At 38.4% G+C, this 26560-nt stretch overlaps 2 protein-coding genes across 26 annotated transcripts in view; one reads left to right on the top strand and one right to left on the bottom strand.

The window, feature by feature from the left end:
- The window catches only part of LOC310704212 (uncharacterized protein), a 162190-nt gene that overhangs the window by 7048 nt on the left and 128582 nt on the right, over window positions 1-26560 (top strand). For 2 of the 22 annotated variants that reach the window (XM_083497412.1, XM_083497411.1), the window contains exons 2-5: window positions 7037-7134; window positions 7548-7646; window positions 9979-10118; window positions 12255-12334. In XM_083497412.1, coding sequence (XP_083353538.1) covers window positions 7589-7646; window positions 9979-10118; window positions 12255-12334 — 278 coding nt within the window. In that variant the 5' untranslated portion in view covers window positions 7037-7134; window positions 7548-7588. Of the gene's footprint in view, window positions 1-5518; window positions 10119-12254; window positions 12335-12896; window positions 13043-15282; window positions 15448-25500; window positions 25732-26560 lie in introns of those variants that run through there. The other 20 variants (XR_014524633.1, XM_083497405.1, XR_014524644.1 and 17 more) reach the window with 18 other exon arrangements.
- The window catches only part of KCNQ5 (potassium voltage-gated channel subfamily Q member 5), a 247978-nt gene continuing 231974 nt past the window's right edge, over window positions 10557-26560 (bottom strand). For 3 of the 4 annotated variants that reach the window (XM_083497362.1, XM_083497363.1, XM_083497364.1), the window contains 5 exons: window positions 19320-19540; window positions 15501-15609; window positions 13057-13188; window positions 12163-12289; window positions 10557-11620 (listed from right to left, as the gene is read on the bottom strand). In XM_083497362.1, coding sequence (XP_083353488.1) covers window positions 10670-11620; window positions 12163-12289; window positions 13057-13188; window positions 15501-15609; window positions 19320-19540 — 1540 coding nt within the window. In that variant the 3' untranslated portion in view covers window positions 10557-10669. Of the gene's footprint in view, window positions 11621-12162; window positions 12290-13056; window positions 13189-15500; window positions 15610-19319; window positions 19541-24469; window positions 24527-26560 lie in introns of all 4 variants that reach the window. The other variant, XM_083497365.1, reaches the window with a different exon arrangement.

Genomic DNA, 26560 nt, shown 5'->3' with positions numbered 1-26560 from the left:
GGCAGTATTCCTAGCTCTTTTGCAATCTCACTGGCATTACACCTGCAGCCCACAGGGTAATTATTGGTCATTTGCAATTGGCTTGTAGATGAATTTAAATTGGCTTACTTATTGTGTAGTAGCTTGCCTGTAATATTGACTTCAAAAAGGGTGTTGTATCATGTAACTTTCAAATTGCAACAACAAGGGCTTAGCTGCAATTATAGAAGTATTGCCAGATAAACCTTTTAGGTTTGTGTCATCAAGGATCTCTCTCAAAGCGTTATACAGTGGTACCTTGGGTTACAAACGCTTCAGGTTACAGACTCCGCTAACCCAGAAATAGTACCTCGGGTTAAGAACTTTGCTTCAGGATGAGAACAGAAATTGTGCGGCGGTGGCAGCGGGAGGCCCCATTAGCTAAAGTGGTACCTCAGGTTAAGAACAGACCTCCAGAACAAATTAAGTTCCTAACCCAAGGTACCACTGTATATATTACCAAGATGATATTTCATTTGTTTCAAAGCATCAGCCCGACTCTCCCACCTTGTTTCCCTCAATGGCTTAGCAGTCATGCCCGAGTCTGATACACGGCCAGCTAGAATTTGCCGGCTCTGAGTTGATGCAGCAAAATAATTATAGATCTGTTGAACCAAACTGAAGAAAATAGTTGCTTCCAGACAACAGTGAGCAGTAATTTTAATCTTAACTTTTGTATGTTTTAAGGTATGATTGTGATTTTTTTCTTTATTGTCTTTTGTTTTTGTTTACTGCTTTGAGGGGTTTTTTTAAAAATACAATCAAGCTGTGTATACATTTTATGAAATCAATCAATCAGTCATTGACTACCAAGTTTAAAGAGTGCCTTGCAGGGAACAAAAAAGACATATGAGTTTGCCAAGGACTCTATTTTGTGTGCTATTTTCTTTGCCTTTCATGTTACTCCCATTGTCACAACCTTGGCCATGCAGATTCTCAAATGGTAATCCCACTTGCTAAGCTGTCCAAGAAGAGTTTCTGTCATAAAGGGGCCTGCAGCCTCTTTAGTGGAAGAAATCCCAAGAAATGCTCTCTTATAACCTCAGACTCAGACATGTCATCTGATGGTTTCATTATATCAACATAATGCACAATATTGCAATTTCTTCAGTATGACTAACATCAGTTGTGCAGGCCAGAATTATTGAGTAGTATTTGGCTCTGTTTGCATGTGCTAAAATTCTCAACTTTATAGCACCTGCTAGAAGCGGTATAAGTTTATTCTGGATATCTTTTTCTAGGTAGTGAACCATTGTTTCTTAATCTTTGACGCTACACAAATGTTCATTCTCGATAGGATCAAAATGGGCTAGATATTCTACAAATTTCAAAATTAATCCATTGCTAGCACTGTACAACGTTTCAGTTGTACCAGTTTTGCATGCTAGGAACTCTGATCAAAGCAATCAAGTGTTTTAAGATTTGTTGCCAGTATTCTACTTGTTAATGTCGTCAATTGTTTTTTCTTTAGATTGGCACAATTCAAATTTTCTCCTGGTCTGATAGTTTTCTAAATGGTCAGTATTCCTCTCATGCAAAGACAAAAATTGTTCCAATGTTCTTCCAGTCTTTTGAACCTGTTTCTTGTAGAATTGAAGCGCCATTTTTTGCTGAACAATTTACAGCAAAAACAAAAGATCACATCATTAGAGGATGAATATATCAACCATTGAGGGCAGATTCCTTCACCATTTGCTAGTCTCCTCTTGCAGTGTACAGGAAAAAAATCTTCTGGGTTTTTTGAGTCTTTGTGAAAAACATGTGATATAACTTGCCATGGTCCGTGTTATATTATAAATGATCACTGCAACAGTATTCTGCAGTACTCTCTCTTTTCTTGACATCCTCTTTTTCCTCTGTGTGTTATCCAGAAAGATCTCATTTGTGAAACTTCTGTTTTGGATATGATATCATTTGTAATAATAATAATAATAATAATAATAATAATAATAATAATAATAATAATAATAATAATATATTTATAGTAGTTGGAGTACCACATTCAACTCCATCACTGCTAGTTTCAACAAGAGTACAGTTATATTATTCTTCAATTGCTTTCTGTGTACAAAGGTATTTCACTCTTTCTTTGCTTTGCTTGCTCCTTAGCTTTTTGTCTTTCAGTTGTGGTACTGACCTCCATATGGTTGCTTTTAATCAGCCATAGCTCACTAGAAAAATGAATACATTTCTAAATAAGATTAACGTGTGACTGTAAGGTTGAAAATTCAGTGCATTTTAAGTCTCTCTCTGTGTGTGTACACACATACACAACATAACCTTGGTCACCCTAATGGATGACATTTGCAGAGAGCGGGACAGGGGAGGGCAGCCTAACTTCTACTTTTTGATCTGTCATTGGCATTTGATACCATCAACAATGGTATACTCCTGGACTGGCTCTGGGAAATGGGAATTGGGAACACTGTATTACAGTGATTCCAATCCTACCTTCAGGACCGAGTGCAGAAAGTAGCATTGGGAGAGTGCCTTTTGGCACCCTAGCAACTACATTTTGGGGTGCAGCAGGGGACATCTCCAGTGCTATACATGGAGCTGTTGGGAATGATCATTAGGGGTTTTGGGGTGAGCTGCCATCATTATGCTGATTACACTCAGTTCTATTTCTATATAACATCTGAATCAGAGATGTGCAGCCCCTGGGACACTGCCAGGACACCATGGATAAAGAAAAACAAGCTGAGTTTGATTCCTGGCAAGACAGAGGCACTGTGGGTTAGTGGTTCCTGTGTCTGAGAAATTGGTCTGTTGCCAACCTTGAATGGGACACGGGTTGCGCTGTGGTGTAAACCACTGAGCCTTGAGCTTGCTGATCGGAAGGTCTGTGGTTTGAATCCTTGCGATGGGGTGAACTCCCGTTGTTGTTCAGTCCCAGCTCCTGCCAAACTAGCAGTTTGAAAACAAGGTACTGCTCCGGCAGGAAGGTAAATGGTGTTTCTGTGCGCTGCTCTGGTTTCGCCAGAAGCGGCTTAGTCATGCTGGCCACGTGACCCGGAAAATCTGTCTGCGGACAAACGTCTCCCTCGGCCAGTAAAGCGAGATGAGCGCCGCAACCCCAGAGTCGTTCGTGACTGGACTTAACTGTCAGGGGTCCTTTACCTTTACCTTTTACAACCTTGAATGGGGTTGCACTCTCCCTGAAGGAGCAGGTTTGCAGTTTGGGGTTGCTTCTGGATCCAGCTCTGTTACTGGATGCTCAGGTAGCCTCAGTGACAAGAAGTGCCTTTTACCAACTGTGGCTGGTTCGACAGCTGTGGCTATTTTGGACTGGGAAAAGCTTGCCACAGTAGTTCATACATTGGCTACTTCAAGACTGCATTACTGCAATGCACTGTATGTGGGGCTTCCTTTGCAGAAGCTGCAGTTAATGCAGAATGCTGCAGCATGATTGCTGACAGGATTGAGTCCTAGTCAGCATATAACACCTGTGCTCAGAGATCTGCACTGGTTGCCGGTTTGCTGCTGGGCCAAATTCAAGGTGTTACTGTTAGCATATTAAGCCCTTAACAGTTTTGGACCAGTTTACCTGTGATCAAGCAGGTGGCTCTGCTGTACTTTTCAGCACCTGCTAAAAACATTCCTGTTTAGATAACTCAAAGGTCAATACAGTGCCCCTCTGAGTTCTGTGCTCTGATACCTGCCTAATTGGCCTCATGATGGCACCAGCCCCAATATTACCTTATTAAGTAAGTCTTAACTACTAATTAAGTTTTTTAACTGAAATATCTAGTAAAGCATAGTTAAATGCAGTACAGTGGTACTTCTGATTACAAATTGAATCCATTCCGGAGGTCCGTTCGTAACCGGAAACCGCTCGTAACCTGAGGAGCCATTAGTGAAAGTGCACCTCTCGCTGCACACGCGCCTCTGGGTGCATGATTTCCACTCACATCCCAGGGCAAAGTTCGCAACCGGGAGCGGCTACTTCCAGGTTACTGGAGCTCATAACCCACAGCATGTGCAACCAGAGGTACCATTGTACATATAAACTTGCTTTTCTTCTCTGCTGCCTCAGTTTCTAGAAAAGCTCTCCTCTTGGTGGGGTTTATGATTGTATCACTAATTAGCTTGGAATTGTGCTGTATACATGGGGCAGTTTATTTCATGCATTCCATGTGTGCGTGCTTTTGCATTGTCCATAGGGCATCCTCATCCAAGGCTCCATCTGTCCTATACATTAAAAGTTGTATCATACCACTTGAAACATGGCTTCCCCCAAAGAATCTTGGGACCTATAGTTTAAAGGGTGTTGAGAGTTGTTTGGAGGCCCCATGTCTCTTCCCTGATGGGACCCAAGTGGCAGCCCATAATTCTCCCCATTTAATTTATTATGAGGAATTATAAGGCGAGGAAGTCATATAACTGTGGACATAAGTGCCTTTGTGCACTTATTGGTGGCCTTTTTTAAAAAAATGTGTGACAATATTTTGCTGGGTGCACTGTCCATCACCCTCTACTGTTGTTAGTGAGGCACTTCTCAGTGCTGAGGCTGAGAATGGCAAAAAATCATTTTTGTTTTTAAATTAACCTGTTTTGTGCAAGTCTGGTATGTTGGAAAACTTGTATCTCAAAAATAATTTTTAATAATTGGTCAGGCACAAATGTAAACCAGTATCTGCATGCATGCCCATAATAGACCTCAGGTTTCCAGAACTTGGAGAGGATGGGCTACGGCAGGTGGGACTGGGCACGTGTGCGCGTACGCACACACATTTTATCCCAGTTTTGTTTAAGTCTGGCAGATTGTAAAACTTGTAACTCAGAAATGGAAAAAAGGCCATAGGCAGGTAAACAAATGCTTGCACTCGTGCCTGCAATGGACCTTGGGTTCAGAAAGTACTAATTGTGGGGTGGGAAAAACAACACAGAGTTCAAACATATCCCATCAAGCACCGCCTGCTACTGTGGGTGACAAAACACTAGGACAGAGTTTAGTTGAAAGTGCATTTGTAAGAAATATTGTTTAGTTGAAACAGGTGCATAAAGACAGTAATATGTTAGCATTTCTAATATGGGTAGGTAATCTTTTACTGTGTGGGAGTATATATCTGGTGGTTTAACCGTAGCACCTGTGTCGATCTTTAGACTCATCTGATGACTAAAATATTCACATTCAATGTGCATAGTGCAATGAGGTTGCTGAGCAGCACAGAATGACTTGGGAGTCTATTGAGTTCACAGGACCTCAGGGAATTAGGAGACAATACTGAGATGATGTCAGGAGAGAGGGTATAGAACATGGAATAGGAGGAATATAAAAGGAAGCAATGTAATAGGAGGATTCTAAGGCCAAGGAGAACACCCCAGTATTGATTAACGGAGAATCAAATGGCATATAATACCTGCTATGCTGATTCCTTAGCTTTGACTGCATCATGGCTAACCAGAGGTTGAAGACTCAGACATAACGAACTTATGTGATGTGTTCCACTAGCATTTATTTAAGTTAAAGAAAAAAGCATATACATGATAGTTATTTTAACCTGTTTTATTAACAACAATATGGATTCAGTTTATCATGAAATTACAATTAACATTGTATTCTAATATAATGGCTTAAGCCATTTTAGCATCAGTGGAAATGTCCCTTATATTTTTCCATTACTGTCATACAACCAACCTTAAAGCACTTTCCCCTCATATTGTAGCCAGTTTTAGTTTCTCATAACACACCCAATGGCCAAAGGTTTTGTTTGTGGAAGTATTCCATATCTGTTTGAATTACTGGAAATTTTATGAAAACCTAGGAAACAATTTAAATATTCATAGCAATTTTTGATGTTGCAGTCAGTTTGAACAATATTAAAACAATTTTGTGGTAAAGAAGGGAGCTGAAGCTCAGAAAGGCAAATCTAATTATTCTGCAAATAAAGCCAATGAAGTTAACAGAATCACACCAGGTCAAAATTGGTCTTCTTATGGTTATTTATTAAGGCCCCAATTCTAAAAACAAAAACAAAACATTCTTGTGTGTGAATCTATTGATCACTGAAATGTTCATATATTTAGGGTGGACTAAGGCTGTGATTCTAAGCACATTCACAACAAAATCTTATGTATTGCAACCTTATGCATTCAGAAGCAAGTAAGTCCCCACTGGCCCAGTTCGAACATAAAACTAAGCCAAACCATGGCCAAGCATGAAAGAGTGAGTGTGTAGGTATTCACAGTAAAAATCAGTTATTTCACTCCTCGGTCCTTTTGCTGCTGCTCAGGAACTAAGCCATAGTTTGGCTAAGCAATACAGCATGTCCAAATGTGGGCTGTTGGTTTGTCTCACAAACCTCAGAAGAGAAGCCAAAAACAAACCTTAGCTACAGCTCATGGTCTGCACGGGGTGAGACAAACCATGCGCCTGGGTTTTGGCATAATGCCAAGTCAACATGGCTTTGCTCTGGGTCGCACAACAGCAGGGCAGTTGTGGGATGGGGGAAGCAAAATTGTTACGGTCTTTACTGTATCAGGATGCCCACACATTCATGTTTAGGCATGCTTTGGCGAATGAGTTCAACAGGGCTTATTCCAATGTAAGTGTATAAAAGATTGTAACTTTAGGGCCAAACTACACATTACATATACATTAGCCCAGTATCTCTTTTTTCGTTTCCCTCTTTAATAAGCCACCTCATGAGGGAATTATTGAGAATGTCGAAATACCAGGCAGAAAGAGTTAAGCACTGCCTCCCCGCATCACATTCATTTTTCTGCTCAATTATACATTCCAGTACATCTTGTAGAGAACAAGGGCAGCAGGCTATCATATACACCTTTGTGTGATGTAATTTGGCCCTTAATAGAAATAAGTCCCATTGAATACAGCACTTATACACCATGCTTCAGCTTGCTTTTGCTTATATATTTCATTTTTCTTTTTGCTAAATTTTACTGTGCTTTAGCATAACACTTTTCTTTATCTACTTTCCGTTATTATTTGTGCATTAATTTTTAGAGTCAACATGACATCTGGATTAATTTAGGGAAGTATTATTTTCCTCAGGAAATATTTGGAACAATGTCATTCACACTTTAAACAGATGCTTAGGAAAACTTGGAGCTCAAACCTGCATTTTCTTAACCTTGACACCACTTGTTGAGGTAAGCTAACAGAATTTTTGAATAGTTCAGTACATATATAAACTCATGGGCAATACAATTTTATAAAGTGTTTTGGATTGATTTGTCTGGTCAGATGGACAGAAGCAACTGCCATTGTGTTTAATGACAGCAGTCTGTTTAGGTATGAATATCTCATACACATTTACTGTGGTTAGTGTGATATACTGAATTCTAAGTTTGGACACTGTTATCTTTATTTAAATAAAACTATATCATATGAGGAAGAAGAAAATATATATTTTAGATACTATCATCAGAATTATTATTATGTTCAGTTTTTTCTTCAACTTGGAACATGTGACATACCTATCAAAATAAAATTAATCGTTTACATTGTAATCCTCAAATCATTTGGAAGGATCAAATTATTCCCTCCTGTTTTGTTTTTACAGCTTTCATATGCTTTAATACACAGGGAGATTGACAGCTCTCAATGAATAACAATGGAGAAGTTCATTCTGTCCCTGCTCCTACACTTCATTATCATTGTGGTGAGTTCAGTAGTATTCAACATGAAAATTTGGTAATTATTTCAGCAGGAGGAAAGATGACCCACATGCTATGTTGTGCATGTAGGAACTCCCATTGATGATATATGAAATCCACACTTGAACATTCATATTAAAAATCAAAACCTTCACATAATTGTTTTTTAAAATGTACCAGTGTAATCAGTGTAACAGTAGAAAAAAGACCATGTACATTTAGAATAGCATTTGTAAATCCTGCCAGTGCAAAGGGGTGTATGTGTGTGCTGGGGATGGAGTGAGAATACGAATTGTTAGCTGTAACTTTGCAAAGGTATTCCTGATTTGTATGTATTTTGAAAGTAGCCAACTTTCAAATTATGTGCATAATTAAAACAAGGAGGACTCAAGCATGTCCTCTGATTAAGGCAAAAATAGCAATTTCTGGTAGGTGAATCATCTAAGCCAAGACAACCATAGTTGCCTTGTAGCAGCAACCCTCTCTAACCCATAGCTGAAATGGAGCTCCATTTAGATGCTGTTGTCTCCATAGACGTGATGGAATGATATTGCATGTTCATCTATTTAAAATGGGAAGCAGGTCTAATTATTTGTACACGTGTTGCTTGCCTTGTGCCTTTGCTCTAGCTCCTTTGTTAAGCTAGATTTCACATAAAGCACAAAAAGGCACTATTAAACATTCAATACATAAAATAAAGGTCTATTGTCTGTAGTCTGTTTTTTTAATAGGGAAAAATAGCTTTGGCTGGATAAACTGCAGATATCTAAATAAGGAAGTATTTAAACTCTTGTCTCGGAACGTGTTTTGACAGAAGTATATTTTATATAACAGAGGAAGGAGTGACAGGCATAAACTATATGCTCCTCTCCCTTCCCCCCATAGTTTGCAACAGATGCAACTCATCAACACACCTCTTTTTGCTCTGCTTTTGACAAGTAGATGGGCAGAAATGATCTGTTGGGAGGACAAATTTTGTTTAGGCACCTCCAGTTGCCTCCTTGTAAATATATTTTGCTTAGGTGCCTCCTTGTAAATATTCTGGAAAATCTGTTTTTGTTCACATAAACATTTTACAGCCATCAACTTTCAGCAAAAATTATACAGCAAATTGTAATGGTAAACTGTAGAAAATTATGTGGGAAGTGAAAGACAGCCATGTGCTTCAGTGTGCCTTCTCTTTGTATTTACCATGAGCTTTGACCAAGCAAAAGCTGCAGAACAGCATTAATCATCTGCAGGTATCATATGAATGACACAGTATAAACAATTTACAATTTGTTTGTACTTTCACATAAGATTAAGAGGAAACATCAAGAAATTTATTTTGTATAAAAGAACAATGGAGGCAGAAACTACAACAGATGTAGAGTAAACAGTTCAAATTGTTTGCAGTACAATCTGCAGCATTTAACCATGATTAAGACTCTTGTGACATTTTTATGTATAACATCATTCTCAGCAGGGCTGTCTTGTAAACGATCACATGCTCTGAGTGAGCTAGTAGTGGCATCCTTCAGTTTGTGGAATGCCTTTGGAATCACTAGAGAAGGTTGAGCACAGGACATCCTGCTCATGAGCATACACAGAATGTATATTTTGGGGGGAGGGGATATAATAAATAGAAACATTTGTTACCAATGGGAAGTGAGATTGGAATGTGCTTATAGGCTTTTAAAAGATTTCTGTGGCAAAGCTTAGGTATGACATTGTAAATATTTACTAGTATTGTTGCTTCATATTAGTCTTAATAAAATTTGGGAAGTAAAATACATTTTTTGGGGGGGGGGAATAAACTTCGATTTCCTGGAAGCTGTGAATCACAAACCTCTGTGGATAAGAGTTTGGGGACAAAGACTTCTGAAACATCTATTCGAAAGTCACACCCGTTTCTAGGTTCCCATTGTTAAAACCTCTACAGGCAGTTCTGTAAACCTTTCTTTCTTCCCAGCACACCTTCCAAGAACAAATACTTGGAGCATCTGACAGGTAGTCTTCAATGTCAGATGAGTTGTATTTCCTTAGTCTTTGTGGGGAGGACAAATGATTAACCCTTCATTCCTTCATTCCTTCTTTCTATCTACATATTTTTTTACCTGTGCTTGTGCATACTCTTTTCTTTTTATTTTTTTTCTTAACTCCTGAAAAATAATTATTCTATTTTCTCCCTGTTCTACTTTCCACTGTTTTTTTTATCTCTCCAACCTCATACAGTACTTTTTATATTCTCCCCAATCTTTGCTTGTGCTATCATTCAGCCTCAGAACTTGAGGACTGACTACATCATAAAAGGAGAAGATATTACATCTGAAGCAAGCTTCTGTTTCTCCCTTGTAGAGATTTCTACCAAAATTCTTCAGATTCACAAGAGGACCATCAATATGTTCAGAAAGTTTGAGACAAGAGAAAAATTCACATTGAAGGTCGTCCCTGATAACTTGGAATTGTGTACATTTCATAGCAAAAGGGGGAAAAAGGTCAGTCCTAACCTAAAAAAGTGCTGTGCAAAATACTTTGTCTCAGTATTATATCTCCAAAGAGATACAGACACTAAGGAAGCTTGCAACTAGCAGCCATTTCTAATCTTTTATTATGGGTGTTCCTTCATTAGCAGCTGCATATAGTAGTTTTTGTTGCAAACATAACTGGTCTAATTCAGGGCAGATATTTATTTTAACCAAAAGCAAAGTGCTTTATTTTCTTGAGAATTTTACTTGCGTACTTTAGAAACATGGTTTCTACATGTTCAGATCTGTTGTTGTTTAATAAACCTCTAGCATTAGTTTTGTAGATTACTCATTTATACCTACTGTACTAAATGAAAGAACCAATGTACTGCAGATATAAATTGAATTTTTCCATCTCCTAAACATGCATTTTCATGCAGCTAAAAGATATGGACTCATACAACTGCCTTTCTTTCTGATTAATTTTTTAAAAAATCATTAAAAGGGCTTTCAAAATAGTCCATGCTCTGATATGTATAACTGAAAGGATTACTCAGCATGTGAACAAAATCCACAAAATGCTATTTAAGTTTGACATGAGGCAGGCTGAGAGCATCTGCACCATCCCCTGGCTTGCAAATGCTTTGAGATGATCTTGACATTCCAGTCCTTAGAGAGTCTGTAGAGAGAGTCGTTTCCACTAATGGGTGGGAAATGCCTTCGAAAGTCTCATTTTCTCTCTCTGCTTCCAATTCTTCATCAGTTATAAATAATTTTGATTCCCTCCATCTGCTGTATAATTCTTGACTACCTCTTGAGCTACTGGTGTCACTACCAGAAATCTGTACATTCAGTTCTTCGGCTGTTGACTGTATAAGGTTTTGAACAGATAGCGATTTCCCTATATCCATTTGTACTATTGGTTTCACTGAGACCAAGGGTTCCCCTTCTGTATCAAGGCTTTTTCTCCATGAGAGATCCTTTGTCACACTGGACTGTGCAATTTGTCCATTATCATTTGAAGCAACAAGGCAAGCGGTGACATCAGAAGTATTTTCCTGTGTGCTCACGGGAATAACATGTATAGGCTCCAGCCTATTGTTATGCTTTACTGATGAAAAAGGTGGTATCTGTAACGTTGTAGGTGTTGTTGGCTTAGATGTCTGGTGTATTTGGTTTAGTGCATTATTAGCTGATAGAGTTGCAGGTCCATCATTTGGCACCTGTGTGGCTTGACTATGCATAGTTGGACTAAACGCATAGTAAGCTTGAGGGTTAAATTCATTTGGTGTCAGTATAAGCTGTAGGCCACATGGCATGTTGACACTGGCTGATCTGGATACACATCCACTGGTCTGGGCAGAGCTAGACAAATCTTTACTATCTACAGGGCTTTGATAATCAGAAGTTTGATCACATTCAAAAGTTGGCATTTGAAATGAAGCCAAAGTCAGTGCAGATACAGATCCTTTCTTCAAGACCTGTTGGTAGATATCTAGTAGTGAGTCTAATTTTGACTCTATGGATTGAACCTGGCGGTGGAAGAAGAAAATTGTCTATGAGTACTAAATATTATAAACCAAGCATACATATATAAATAATCATAGAATATTAGAGTTGGAAGAGGGACCCAAGGGTCATCTACTCCAACCCCCTGCAATACAGGAAGCTCAGCTAAAAACATCCATGACAGATGGCCAACCACAATATCTGCAAAGAAAGGCTAGTTAAATTTTGGTGAAAAATGAATCCATTCAAGTAGCTCCAGTGAAATTTTACCCAAATGTATGGAGCTTGTGGAGATATTTCTGTACAGCACTTATGCTATGACTACAGTTTTCTAGGCCAGTTCTATTCACTTAAAACTGGCTCAGTCCCACTGACACAACAAATAAGAATAAAAGTACAAAATGCCACTGACACCTTAGAAGAATAATTTTGCACACAAAATGACTTTGGTGTAGATACCAGAGGAAATTATTTTACCTTCCATATATTAAAAACATGTTTTAAATTACTGAAATAGTGATCAATAAAATAAAATGGGACTCGTGATGTTTGAGAGTCATGTTACCTGTTTTTCCACCTTGACTACGCGCCCTAGCATGCTAAGGTCATCAGCTGTCTCATTCTCTGCAGTATTTTTCTCTCGACTTCTTTTATCAGACGCAATTTGTCCCCTTCCAAGAATCTGGTCAACCCTGCAAGGTAATTAAATATACAAGTGTGCAAGATCACTTCAACAGGTAAGAGTACTTTCATTTGGACTCTACAAACAGAATTTTCATTTTGGAATGCAGGTGCATTCTAAAAAAATGGGTATAGATTCTGGCCACGATGAAGGGCTTTTTTTGTTTCTACTGCACACAGTGATTTTTCCTTTCAAACAAATGACTGTCAATTTTATATTTTGAGTTGGCCAATTAACTGTGGGGAAAAAGGAAAGTACAGTGGTACCTCGGGTTACAGACCCTTCAGGTTACAGACTCTGCTAACCCAGAAATAGTACCTCGGGTTAAGAACTTTGCTTCAGGATGAGAACAGAAATCGTGCTCTGGTGGCAGCAGGAGGCCTCATTAGCTAAAGTGGTGCTTCAGGTTAAGAACAGTTTCAGGTTAAGAACAGACCTCCAGAACGAATTAAGTACTTAACCTGAGGTACCACTGTAGTTGTCTAGAATCAGTTTGCTACCCATCAGAACACTGATCAGAGTTGTCAAGAGTGACAACTATCTGTTTAGTGGTTAATGCACAAATATCTGTAGACAGTTGTCCACTGTTGTTTTTAAATCTGATTTTTTTATTTCAGACACAAATGAACTTGTGGGCACAATCTGCAAAAGCTCAAGGAAAATTAGTATCAAGGAGACACAGTAGTGTTAAAACACAAAGCTTGGTTTTTGCTAAGCTAAAGATAAAAGGCAGTTTATATGAAGGAACTTATTTGTAAAAGGATTTCCATCCCTTACCTTGATTGAAGACTTTTAATTCTGCACAACATATCCAGGTGGCCTGCTGAATACTGTTCTATGACATCTTTAACATCATAGGGACGCAAAGTTTCTTTAAATTTCCTTTTGGCAACATGAAATTTCATGATTCTATACAAGAAATACGATCTAGATTAATTATCCATATGCACTTTATACATCAAAACAAGGCCATGAACGTGGCCAAATCAATAAGCTCACACAAAATAATCAGAAATTATAGATAGGCTAAGCATGATAATATTTTTACTGAGAACTATTTAGGAAATTAAATGTGCTTAAGAGGCTCCATTCCATGGGGTAGTATTCAACTAAATATTTGTGCTAGCACAAGGATTAATGCTAGTGCAATGGAACTCACCCCCCTTTGCTTTGTACATGACCTGCACTATTTCTAAATATATTCTGAAGTGTTGGGGAAAACCTCAGAACACATTTAGGGGACACAAGGAGGAAGGAGATGGAGAAAAATTCTTGTGCTGATGTAACACTTCCCTTAGCACTACAACCCATTATTTCTACTGTACCGTGATAAATGAAAATATAAACAAGAAGTGGGGAACCTCCAGGCAGTGGGTCAAACATGGCCTTCTATCTGGCTCTTGTAACTCCCCCCCTTCCCAATGCCATAACCCCTTTCTTGCTACACTCCTCACTGGCCTACTTCACACCTTTAACTGCCTTTGCCTGGAACTGGGACAATGCCTCTTGCTTGCCAATATAGAGGATGCTGCATGGTATGGGGGTGTGTGCAGAAACCCATGGCTTCTGCACGACTGTAATGTGGTCAACTATTGCAAACTACTGTAAGAGTTATAGCCACTATCTCACCCTGTTTTGACCTTGAGCCCACAAACTACAGGCATGCAGTTGCCGGAAGGTTGGCCCCAAGAAAATGTGGTTCTTGGGTTGGAGAAGATGTTCCACTCTTGATATCAACTGTCCCAATATCATGCCTATACTGAAGGATAAGCACTTTCCATAGACTGAGAGAAACTTGTGCAGTTTTAGTGAATGTAAAAGAGAGATTGTTTTCACTAATGCCAAGAAATAACTCCATCCCAAATAACTTCATTAGATTCTGCAAATGAAGTTTTATCCTTAACACCCAAGCTATGTGACAGCAACAGACCTGTGTTTTCAGTGTACCTCTGTCACAGTTGTGGCCCCAGCTGTACTGTACATTTACTATATTACACTATCACATGGAAATTGTTCCAAACATTTTCTTGTGTGTTATAAAAGGTGCTTAAATTTTCATTTTGCAAAAGGAAACTTTCTTTGTGTATTCATTTTGCTTCTCATTAATTATTAAATTGTTACTGTTTATTTGAGCTAGACCAGCAGCTTATTCATTTAATTGCTTTGGTTGTTTCTGTTTTGAAACCCAATCCTAGAACACATTCGCTGAGGGTCTACCTCCTCCACTAGAACCTTTCTTTCATAACTCCAATTCATCATTCCAATAAAAGTTGTCAAGCTTCAGCAACTTTGGGAGGCTAGATAGTTTTGATTATGATGAAATGAGGCAAGAAATAGAAATCAATTATAACACATATGTTTTTCTCTTAGTAATCAGGGAAGAAGTACTTTGCTGCTGGCTTATTTCTAATGCTATTTTATTCTGACATATTTTCCAATACAATTTATGAAAACGCTACATAATTTGTCATCAGTGAGATGTTCAAAAGATTAAAAAGCACTTTTCTGACATAAGTATTGGTCAACTGAACTATTCCTTACAGATGGCAATTTGCATCATTTTCAATACAACATGTTGATGGGTATGTTCAGCAGAGCCTATACTTCCAAGTAATGTTAGATTTAGATAAACCGAAATTTCCTCTGTACACTTCATAACATACTATTTGGATCATAGAACTGAGAGTGGAAAAAAATCTGCTGCGGATGCCTGTGACAAAGCAGACTCTAGTCCACATAATCTTATGACACAATAAATAAGTTAGTAATTAAAGATTCTTAGTTGAATTAGAATGGTACATCAGCTAGAGAGCACTGACATACTGTTGCCAGAACTATTTTATTTGCAAGAGGCAAAGCAAACAAACCACTCAGTTTTTCAAAGCACTATTCTAGTAACCTACTTGTCTTGGACTACATGTGTTCTAATTTTCAGCATTTAATCTGAGTATGGTGCAAGTTCTTTTTCATATATACTGTACATTAAGTATAGTTATGTTACAGGCACCTGCTGCCCTGAAAACCCAATAGGCAAGGTAGAAAGAAGTGGCCTAAACTTCCCTCTTCCATCTCAGTTAACAGATGACTGCATAATCTGAAGTGCAGCTGGACTTAGATTCAATCCAAGTACAGTGTCCCTACAATTTGTTGTGATAGTATTTCTTCTAGGTACATCTGTGAAGTTTGATGTGTTTTCTCTTGTTAATGTATTTGCCACCTACCTGATAGCTCTGATTACTGTTTTAAGTGCAGGGGTGAGATCTTCTACTGAGACATCACACTGGCATCCTCTTTCATCATATACATCATCTGTAGCGATACTGGCTTCAGCTGCAAGAGAAATTCCACATAAATGATATGCATACCTATAGAGAATGCAAGGGTCAATTAAAGTATGAAAAGGTCAAATATTCTAAAAGCTGTCAAACTCAAAATAATCTTGCTGGAGGGAATAATTGGTCTTTACAGAAAATTTAACCTGTAACTGTTTACAAAAGCTTACTGGAATTCTGTAAAGTAGGCATGTAGAAGCTTAGAAAAGAATAGAATAGAGTGTGCTATACAGCTCAAATAACTGAAAATTCTGTTAGAATCTATATGGAACATTTCATTAGACTTAATTTATTCAGCAAAAAATGATGTTCTGGGTATATTGGGCTTCCCAGTGTCTTTATAGGAAGTCACTAATACAGATGGATGCTGGAAGTGGAATTGGAGAAATCTCTGATAGTTGCAGATGTCCATTTAAATTCCACTCCTATGATATAAAGACTAACAGCAGGACAAAAAAAGTGTATTTTGTGAGCCTTTATGTTTGCCAGATTTATCCTTCAAAACTGGAAGGACAAATAGCAGTGGTCCAATGGCCTTACTGCCCTTGCTACATCTGAATGCATTGCTTATAAATGTCAATTTTATTTGGATTATCTGCCAGGACATTTGGATAGCATATGTCTACTTGAATCATAGAATTGTAGAGTCGGAAGGGACCCTGAAGGTCATATTGTCCAACCTCCTGCAATGCAGGAATTTCAATGAAAGCATCCATTACAGATGACCATCCAACTTCTGCTGAAAAACCTCCAGTGAAGGAGAGTACACCACCTCCTGAGGAAGACTGCCCCACTGTCAAACAGCTTTTATTGTCAGAAAATTATTCCTGATGTTTAGTTGGAATGTCCTTTTTTGTAATTTGAATCCATTGGTTTGGGTCCTAGCTTCCAGAGCAGGAGAAAACAGCAGAGCCCATCAAATGGCAAAGGATGGGGTAGCTGGACAGGGCTGGGCAGAGGGACAACTCCACTCCATCTGACCTTTCACCAGGGCTGATTAGGGCTTTGGATAGTTCTGTAAGATAGTGTAAGTTTCAGCAATATTTTTTGTGGTTTACCTTGGCAAGAGTGGAACTATAAATGCAGCTTTCATTTTTTCCTTAGAGTGCTGTTCTTAGAGTGAGCAACAGCCAAGGTATATCTGCCTACTCAACAAAATAGAAACACTTTTATCATCCTATTTGCTTGTTTTGTGAGAACTGTCAAATGCTGGCAGTAATCAAGCATTGATCAAGGTCTAAAGTCCTCTCTTCTAAGTTCTGCTGATGTACTGAAAGAATGACCCGTCAAGTCCCATTTCAGCAGCTTAACTCTTTGAGGCCAAAAACAGAAGTATATTCTAAAATAGGTTTTTGGGGAGTCCTGTTTTCAGAGGCAATTTTATTAATTAGGGGGCTCAGAATTATTACAGGCAGATACATTTGCCTATTGACAGATTATTGGGTACTGGCACTTCCACTCCATCACAATGTTAGCCTTATCCTTCATGAATTTGTCTTTTAAAGCTGTCTATCAATGACCGCTAGTCATGATGGATAAATACTACCTCTTAGGTCAGAGGCACTATGTTTCTGAATATAACTCAACTGCAGCAGGGTAAACTAGGGCTGCCAAATTTTAATTATGCAGAATTGCAAGATGTCTTAAAAGCCGTAAGAGCAATAGTTCTATGGTTAAAATGATAATCACATTTTAACTGTGACTTAATGATTCCATCATGAAACAGTAGACTATAGTCACTATACTGTGGCTTTCTTTGCTTTTTCTTCCTTAACTCTGGGTAGTTTCTCATACAATGCTTTGAACTCAGGCACTCCGGTTGGTTCGCCGGAGGGTACCAATCATACTTATTCCAATGTCCTGTGTAGTTCACAGATCTGACTATGATGGGGAAGGGATGGTGATTGGGATGGCCACAGGATTGTTACCCCTTTTTTGCTTTTTAACTCAGAAAAGCAAAAACTTCAGCTGCTGAAACACTATGTGTTATGGAGATGCAATGATGCATCAGCTGCAAAAAAGCTGGCAAGCCTAGGTAGGCAACACTCATTAAACAAACACCTGTCATTCTTAATATATGTCTTGTAAACCATGCAGATCTATCAGGAAAGTGTATTATATATGAAAATTATTCATTGTAAACCACTAAGGAACTGAATAGAGACTGACCAGAGAGCAAGACAGTTCAACTGAGAAGAAAGTGTTTTTGTACAAATGAAAATAGTCATTAAAAAGACATAAATAATATAAAAGGACAAGGGAAGAAGTAAATTGAGGATGCCATAACAGTGTTTCCATTTTTAAAAATAAGTTTCTAACCCTGACGACCTCAAAATCACACTGAAGACAATGAAAGGGCAGAATTCGTGTGAGTTTACAAAAACAGGAATGGAAATCAAATGCATCCTTGTAGAGTTCTTTTTAATTAATAACGTGAAATGTCTGTGCACTTTCTCATGATGGAACACTTTGATGGGTTAGTAAGTTGCACCATCCCTTCAAGATATATTGAATACTAATTATCTCATATAACAGGCTGGAAAGATTAAATGGTTTGGATACAGATTAAATAGATTCCTTTAGGAAAAAAACCACAAATTCAAACTGAATAGTTTTAGAACATGGCCTACTACCAGCATGTAACAAAAGTAGCTTTAAATGTAGGTTCTGTTCACAGTAATAAAAAAAGAACTAAAAGTAGGCAAAACTTTTTGGGGGGGGCTGTGATACCTTTTGATTTCCAGATGAGTTGGTCAAGCAGACCAAGGAGGTTTGTTTATTTTGAATTCATCCAAAAGGCCTAGAATGTTCTATTTGGCTAGTTTGTCAGATCTCCCTCCTAAAATATTAGGAATCTTCTATAGTGCAAAAAGCCACACAGAATTCATCCAGCTTTTCTGCAGTCTCCTTTGGGAAATACTTATCTCTCTTGTTATCCAACCAGCTCTGTAGTTGGCTTCCTAGTTCTGATAATATTATTATTATTAAGCCAGAATGGGTCTTTTTTTAAAGCAATATGCTCTTTACATTTTTTGGTCTACTTTCATTTCTTTTGTCGAAGTTCTCTCTTCATGTGTATGTATGTGTCTCATTTGGGTAAGACTTCCATTTTCTGAAAGAAACTTCCTTGACGCTGCTTGTAAACTACTTTGGTGTCCTCTTGGACTTGGTGGCACCCTTTCCAGTTTGTAAAAGGTAAAGGACTCCTGGACAGTTAAGTCCAACCAAAGGTGACTATGGAGTGCAGCGCTCATCTCGCTTTTCAGGCCAAGGGAGCTGGTGTTTGTCCACATGTGGCCAGCATGACTAAACCGCTTCTGTCGCATTGAGACATCGTGATGAGTGCCAGAGCGTACTATATCCCATGTAGTATGAGAGACTATCACCAGAAGGATTTCATCCCTCCGTTGTACACAGGTACGATAGGGTTTGGAGCCTGCCTGTTAATGACCAGATACAGTTGGATAGGAGAGAGCCCATATAATCTCTGGACTGCCCTGTATATGTGAAGGTACAAACACATAAAGTACCTTTAAATTAAGCAGCAGTAGGAGAAGCATGGCTTCAGCAAGATTAGGATCAAAGCACAGAACCTCCTAAATGTCTGTGTGGCTTTGCTATGATGAAAGTCAAATTTGTGGTTGTAAGCTGGATGATAACTACAATGAGTAAAACACTTGATATTTTAAAAAAACAAATAAACCTTACTATCTGGCACTGGCTTAGGCTGTGAACTCTTCAAACGTAGGGAAGGTCGGAAGCGTGTTCGGTCATTGAAGCTCCAGCTCTTTTGGACTTTTGTTGGGCTGCCCTCTGCCGTAATATCAGTACTTGGTGATCGCCTGTCACCAACTGAAGCTTGCCTGTTCTTGATACTCTGTCCACGTGGGCTAGCCATCCGTACCCGTTCCTTAAAGCTCAGTTTTTGACTGTGAAAGCAGAAAATTTATTTTACTTCATACTTCATTCCAACTCACTGTAATTGTTGTACAGTGCTGAATAGATGTACATATATGTCCCAATCTACTGAACAGGGTGCACTCAGATGCTTATATGAATCTATTATATGTGTGGAGGGGGAGTCACCTTTCATTTCAAAGGAATGGCTGTGTAAAACAGCTCCCTTCACTGAAATGAATGGGAAAGCTGTTCTGGGAAGAGAGATAATTTCATGCCAGCACATGAACCCTCCCACCTAGATCATATTGCTGGATTGGGGTAATAAGGCAAAGATCCTCAGGTGCATACTCCAGTCTTGTGGAGGGATCTCAGGAGAAGGAAGAATTGTGGCATTCCTCCCCTTTGCAGTGGCTCTCATAAGTTTTGGCGTTATATATTCCCCTCATATAAGGGACAATGGGTGCATGTACAATTCCTATTTTCTGTATAATTTTATTTTCATTTCATTTTCAATATCCTAGGGATTATAATCCTTTTGTGTTATCTAATGAGTAAAAAAATATATTGTTTACGTCCTATATTATAAAAAATGAAATAAAGTAAAATAAATATAAAAGCTTATCAAATGTCATAGCAAAGCTTCAGTTTTAAACCTTTAGACAGTTGTAGCTATGTCTTAAAGTAGCATAGCATAAGTCAGTGCATTTCTAATAATCTAGGAATAATATTGTCAAGTGCTTTTTTTGCATGCCATTTGTTAAGAGTTACAGCAAGCAAGATTATTTTTGTTATACATGCATTTCCCCCCAAAACAAGACTTTAATACTCAACAAACATTATTAGCAAACATTACATTTCAAATTCCGTATTACAACACTCATTTGGACAAGACAAAAACAAACATTAAGAAAATTAACAAAATATCTAATATGTATTATCAATGAAATGAGTTTCACAAGAGTGTGACATACACTGGTGAATTTCTTGCAGCTGATAGCCCCAAAGCACACTAATGAACTGGGGTTGGAAAATCAGTCAACTGTTAGCGGATCAAAGATGCTCTATAGCTTCAGATTTCACATCTAAACAAAAACATCAAAGATGCAGGCTGCTTATTTTTGAATGACTCTCTTGTTTACTTGCAGAAAAAGGGCATTCAGAAATTAAAAGTTGCAGAGTAATCTTCGTTCACATTTTCATGTGAAATATATACATTACTCTCAGCTGAACACTAGTAATGTTTGCATGGTGTAATCCTAAAAAAAAATTACTCAGAGGTATGTCTAAATTAAATAGGACACACTCTAGTACGTGTGCCTGGGGTTGTAGCCAGTCACTATACATCAGTAAGACACAAATGGAGGTTCCATGTTGGAAGAGATGTGGAATGGTGCTGGAGTTCATAGATTTAGCTCTGCCATTGCTCTTTGCTTCTTGAATGGGCAGGGAGTTAGACAGAAAATATGATGTTTGTATTGCAAGTGGAAAAATCTCTAGAACTGGACCAGATTTTACTGGTTTCTGCAGTAAGAACATAAAGTTCTTGTAGAAGCAAATCCTTAGGGGCCATTAAGATACATGTGGCAAAGATTATCTGCCTGTTGATATAGCTGCTAATCAAGTTGAGGTCCTGTCCGCTCCACTTGTCATGGTCCTTGCATCTTACTGCAGCATGACAATACACAAAGCATTGTAAATGGAAGTGTGTTCTAGAATTACCGAGAAACTTTACAACGTACTGTTCCCTATGCCTAGCTCCAATCTAAAAAGGAAATGTTCTGTATGAGAATATAAAATGAAATTATGAGGCACCATTGTTATGATGTTTATAGATAATAATAAAAATTGCACATGCAACTTAGTACATCTTATCCGCAGTGCAAGCAGAGATCAGGCAGGAGATCATATGCAACAAATCAAGCACATGCTGGACAAATGGAGGGAGTACTAAAATCATATTACCACAATTTAATATTAGAAACATTGTATTAAAAAGTTCTTAGTTGCTGAGAGAGTACCTGTTTCCAGAACTGTCTTAATCTAATCTCCCTGCTTAACCATAAAAGTGTGCATTTTTAAATCCCTTTGCTTCTTATAGCATGTCATTCCCCTTAACTATTGGGCAAGATTCAACTAAAGAATCCCATCAGCAGAAACTCTACACAAGGATATCCATTTGTTCAATGAAGCTTTCCTCCCCCCCCCCATATTGGCTCTGAGGCTGCCAGGAGAACCCCCAGAATTGGACATGGGGGGAGGAATGCTCAGTGAGGGAAACCAAAATGTTTGTCTTGATGGAACAATAATAGAATTGTACAGTTGGAAGGGATCCTGCGGGTCATTAGCCTACTGTATTTTTTGTATTTATACTCTGTTTCTTCTTTTTTCCCAACACTGCTGCCTACATATAGCTCAGGTTATATACTTTGTTTTATTCTCTCTCCCTCCCCCCCCCCACTGCCCCAAGGATATACTTGATAGGTATAATTATAATAAATATTGCTTGAAAGCTGGAGACTGAACTATGACTGTGGTAGAGAGTTATGCAAACAGAAATGGCAATCAGAAACACATAAATATAAGTGTTCATATGATTTAGCGTATGGAATTGTGGAGATGTGCTATGAAGGCCCACCTCCAAATCCCCCTGCCCCATTGCAATGAATGCAAGGCCAGAGCACAACTTATACTCACTATAGGAATGCCAATAGAAACAGGCAGGATAAAGCAATATTTTTACCCTCGAAATGAGAGGTGGTAAAACTACATACAGCTCCAGATGTGGAACAACCGCCTAGGCTATCTGCAAGCTATCTTCCAGGAAATTCAGATGGTAAACATAAAAAAGAGCAGTATGCAAGAAAGAAAAGTTCCATCACGTAAGCAATTGTCTCTCATACAGAAGTATTACTTAGGACCTAGTATGGTCCTCTACCTAATAGAAATAAAGATGAGGAAACTTCTGTAGATAATTTAATACTTGCCTTCATTTGGATTACATTCCTAAATGGCTGCTAAAAGTAAAAGTTACCCTTGTATTTTTTAAGGTTGAAGAGTAAACTGAAGAATTATTCTGTTCTGTTCTTACTGAGTAAAATAATAATCTAGGGAATCTGCTTATAGCTAGCTTGCAAATGACATTATTTGAAGTTCATTAAGGTTCGTAGCTGGTTTTATGAGCTCAAGTCTAAGCTATAACTACAAACCAACATAACTGGATATTTCCTACAAAAAAAGTAGGACAGTTGATAGGTCTGGATATTACTCTGAATATTGTTTCAAGTCACTAGATGTAGCTCTTTTTCCCTTCCAAATGCCTTGATTGCTTTTTTCTTTTGTGATATTTCACTCCTGTATCTACACACTGCCATGTTTTTGTGAGTTCTGTATTTTTCTGCTTTTTCCTATATCTGTTCGCAACACTAGAGGTCACTGTGGTATCATAGCAGAGCTACACAGGAAAACTGCCGAGATTTATTTTTTTTGTATATGATTGTAAGCTGTTTTTAACTGTTTTAGACATATTTTAGTTGCTGTAATCCACCCTGGGACCCTAGGGTGAAGGGTGGGTAATAAATTAAAATACAACTAGTACTACTAATAATAACAATAATTTTGCTGAATTATCATCAACATTTGTGGGATAGAAGATGTAAGTAGGCTCAGACCTGATTCACACACTGAAAATGCAGCTATGTAGAAGTTGCTGTGTTGTTCCACCAACTTTTAAATACATAATCGGAAACCACAAAAACGAGGGGCTGCAATGGTGTTAGGAAAACCTCCTAGAACTACATAGGGTTTTATTTACATAAATGGTTCGCTGTGCATGTGGAACAGTATTCACAATGATGTTTTAAAGCACCCGCTCTGCCACTCATTCAGTGTATGAATTAGGCCTTAGGACCAAATCCATAAAGCAGTTATCATGCACAAAGTGCATTTCCAAGTTCTACGGAAGAATGACATTGATCAAATTTTGTTCCCAGTCATTGCCTTCTCATAGATTTATAACTGCTATAAGCAATTTGCATGTGCAAAACCAGGTGCCTTCTTCTGCCCCACTGGCAATAAAACATGTCTCTCCTGTTATCATTCTCAACAGCCACAGCAGGCGCTAGAACTCTCCAACAGTTTGACTTTACCCCCGAAGGCACTCTTCCATTGTCTCCCAAGACAGACACATGCCAACAATGAATTCTTACTTTATTGATTTTTTTAAAAATCAAGAATCTTTTTGATTTGATATTACTTCTTGGAAACTTGATGTACCCCCCCCCCCTTTGGCAGGGAACAGGGGATTTCCCCCTTGAGATCCAAAAATAGTAATTACTATTTTTGGTTAAATGGCAAAGAGGTCAAGAGATTCCAGTTGGAGTAAACAACTGTTTGAACATGCAGTTCTGCACACTGTACACTGCACTTCACCTAGCACAGTCCCCACAAGCTAGGCCACAATGACTTCAGAAGTGCAAAACATCTACTACTGTAATTGCTTTGCAAGTGGTCTGTGATTATAGCTGCCTAACTTTACAACCAAACAATGTGGAAACACCAAACACCACTATTGCAAAAATCATATTGGACTCAGGAAAACTTAGTTATTAGAATCATTCATAGCTATTTCTTAGCTCAAGCATATCAGACGGAAGAGCACAAATAGTCTTAAACTAAGGCACTGCAACATCGCACTTGTCCCATTGTGTGGAGTATTTAGATTATTGCTACACAAATCATAAGAGGCAATTTCTTTGTGCGTGGCTATTTTGGTATATAATTGCAGGCAGCAAGCAACAAGGAAAATTACAAGCAATTGTAGTGGGCGACCCAGCCAAATAATGAAGAACCCTTTGAAGAGTAAAAACTGTAAAGCATTAAGAAGGGGAAATAAACTCTTCATGCACCTGATGTTAGTTGGCATTCCCAAATATCATGTGAATAGACAGGATGCTGGATACCTATGTTTCCGAGAGGTGTACATCCTGAAGAGCTTCTGTTTATTACTATAAAGCTTACTAGGAGTGAGGGGAAATAGAGGATCATATTACTAAGCATTCCATGTGAGGAAAGGGGTTAGGTTTTCCGTGTAAGGCAAGTCAGACCGCTACCGTTTTTGTTTCTTAAAATTTACAAGCCAATTGTAAAATGTAAGATTGCTGTGTCAAACAGAAGTCAGAATTGTGATTATAACGAAATGTATCCAGAAATGACAGTCAAAAGTCCTGAACATTCATCTAAGACAAAACTCCTGCAATGTATATCCAAAGACAAGTTCAGGATCAGAATATATTACTACAATATAACAGAATAGTAAAAGCCCATCTTCCTAATGGAGTAAAATTCATTTCTCTGTTGACAGCCCTCAGTAATTGATAACCTATTTAAGCTTTCAGCAATCTTATGTAGGTTATATGTCAAGCTATCTTTTAAGCAAAGCTTCTTGTGAACAACAAATTTTAACTGGAATGTGTAGAAATTGTGGTTTACTCATGGTCAGTACAAAATATATTGTCCTTCACCTCAATTTCCAAAAAAGGTAAACTGAAGTGCAACTGACAATGTATGTTATGCTCAATAGTTTGTGCAGTTTTTCCATTAAAAGGGAAACCTATTTGATAGTCACAGTCATAAATATGCAACACCTAGCAAAACAGAAAAAATCTAAAATATTGTTTATTTAAAAATAGAATTTAAAACATCAGTTAAGGGTTAACATTACTAAGGTTGTATCCACTGGCTTTTGTCAGCAGAACAGGAAGGAAGCCATTTTCAGCTGTTTCCCCTCCCCGCTGCACCACTCCCAAATCTGCTCTGGAGAGGCCCTCAATTCCCTAAAGCAGATTTAGGGGGGCTGCACAGGAATCCATTGGATACAGCTCATAATATAAATATTACTGCCTTGTTACTTATTTATTATTATTATTATTATTTTGCCTGTGAATATTAATGCTGATATGTTTATTAAAAGACTAAACTCTGTACATCATAGGTAAGGAACCAGAGGCATAGAAGCTGAATGTGGCCCTGCAGGTCCCCCTGTCTGGCTCTCAGGACTCTTCTCAGGGCACATCCCATTGCTAGACCATACCTGCTCTCCCCAAGCCACACCTCATCTGCCCTGCTTCATGTCTCCCTTTGAGTGTTTTTGCCTGCCTGGAATGTGCCCTTGAACTGAGGTAATGCCTCTGAATTTTGTATGGCTGGAATGTATCCTACAAAGGTAAGAAGAGCCACATACATTACTCCACTTACTTTTTTCTTGTCCCAAACACCACTGGCAGAAGGTTGTCCATGAGCAAACATGGCCCTTCGGTTAAAAATGGTACCTTGTCCTTGGGCATAGATATTCCTGCACACTGGCTGAGAACAGCATCTCAAGACATGGCTACTCAAGTGACACTGGCACCATTAAGTACCACAGAGCAAGTCACTTATGCTTACCATAAGAATATCCCCACTACATGATTTGCTTCTACACTCTAAATCAGGAATATTCAGCAGCTGCTCAACCCATATGAGAGTTGCTAAACAGAGCAGCTGCCATGAAGAAAATTTGAACTGGGAATTTAACTTTCAGTAGCTGAAAATGCACCACAGTACAGTATGTTGCAATTATACTATCAGTTAATGCAAAGTATCAGATTATAAGTGATGTAGGCTGATACGTGTAGGCCACACTTTAAGAACTACTAGGAACTATGGGCTACTGATTAACCACAAGAAGGCATAGCTAGCCCCCACCCTCTGTGGATCACTGGCTTGGGAGCTTAAGTCCCATTATGCTTACTTTGTGGCTTTGGGTGACCAACAATTCCTGAGCCTTTAACCTGGGTATGTTGTCAGTTAAATGAGAAATTGTATATTGTATATTGAAATATGCAATACAGAAAATAAATAATACTCAGCCTAGGGTGCCAACTGAAGAGTGTGTTGTTTTTAAAATGCTGAAGTCATATTTACAGTAGATATATGGTTGTTACATTGGTCTTAAAGCATACGTGGGCCACCTCTGTGTCTCTTGGCCTAATTTCATGCAGGTGGCAAGAAGG

This window comes from Podarcis liolepis, assembly GCF_965112155.1.
Source record: "Podarcis liolepis genome assembly, chromosome: 3".
Taxonomy (NCBI): domain Eukaryota; kingdom Metazoa; phylum Chordata; class Lepidosauria; order Squamata; family Lacertidae; genus Podarcis; species Podarcis liolepis.
Note: the sequence above shows the minus strand (reverse complement) of the source record. Positions and strands in the feature narration are given on the sequence as shown.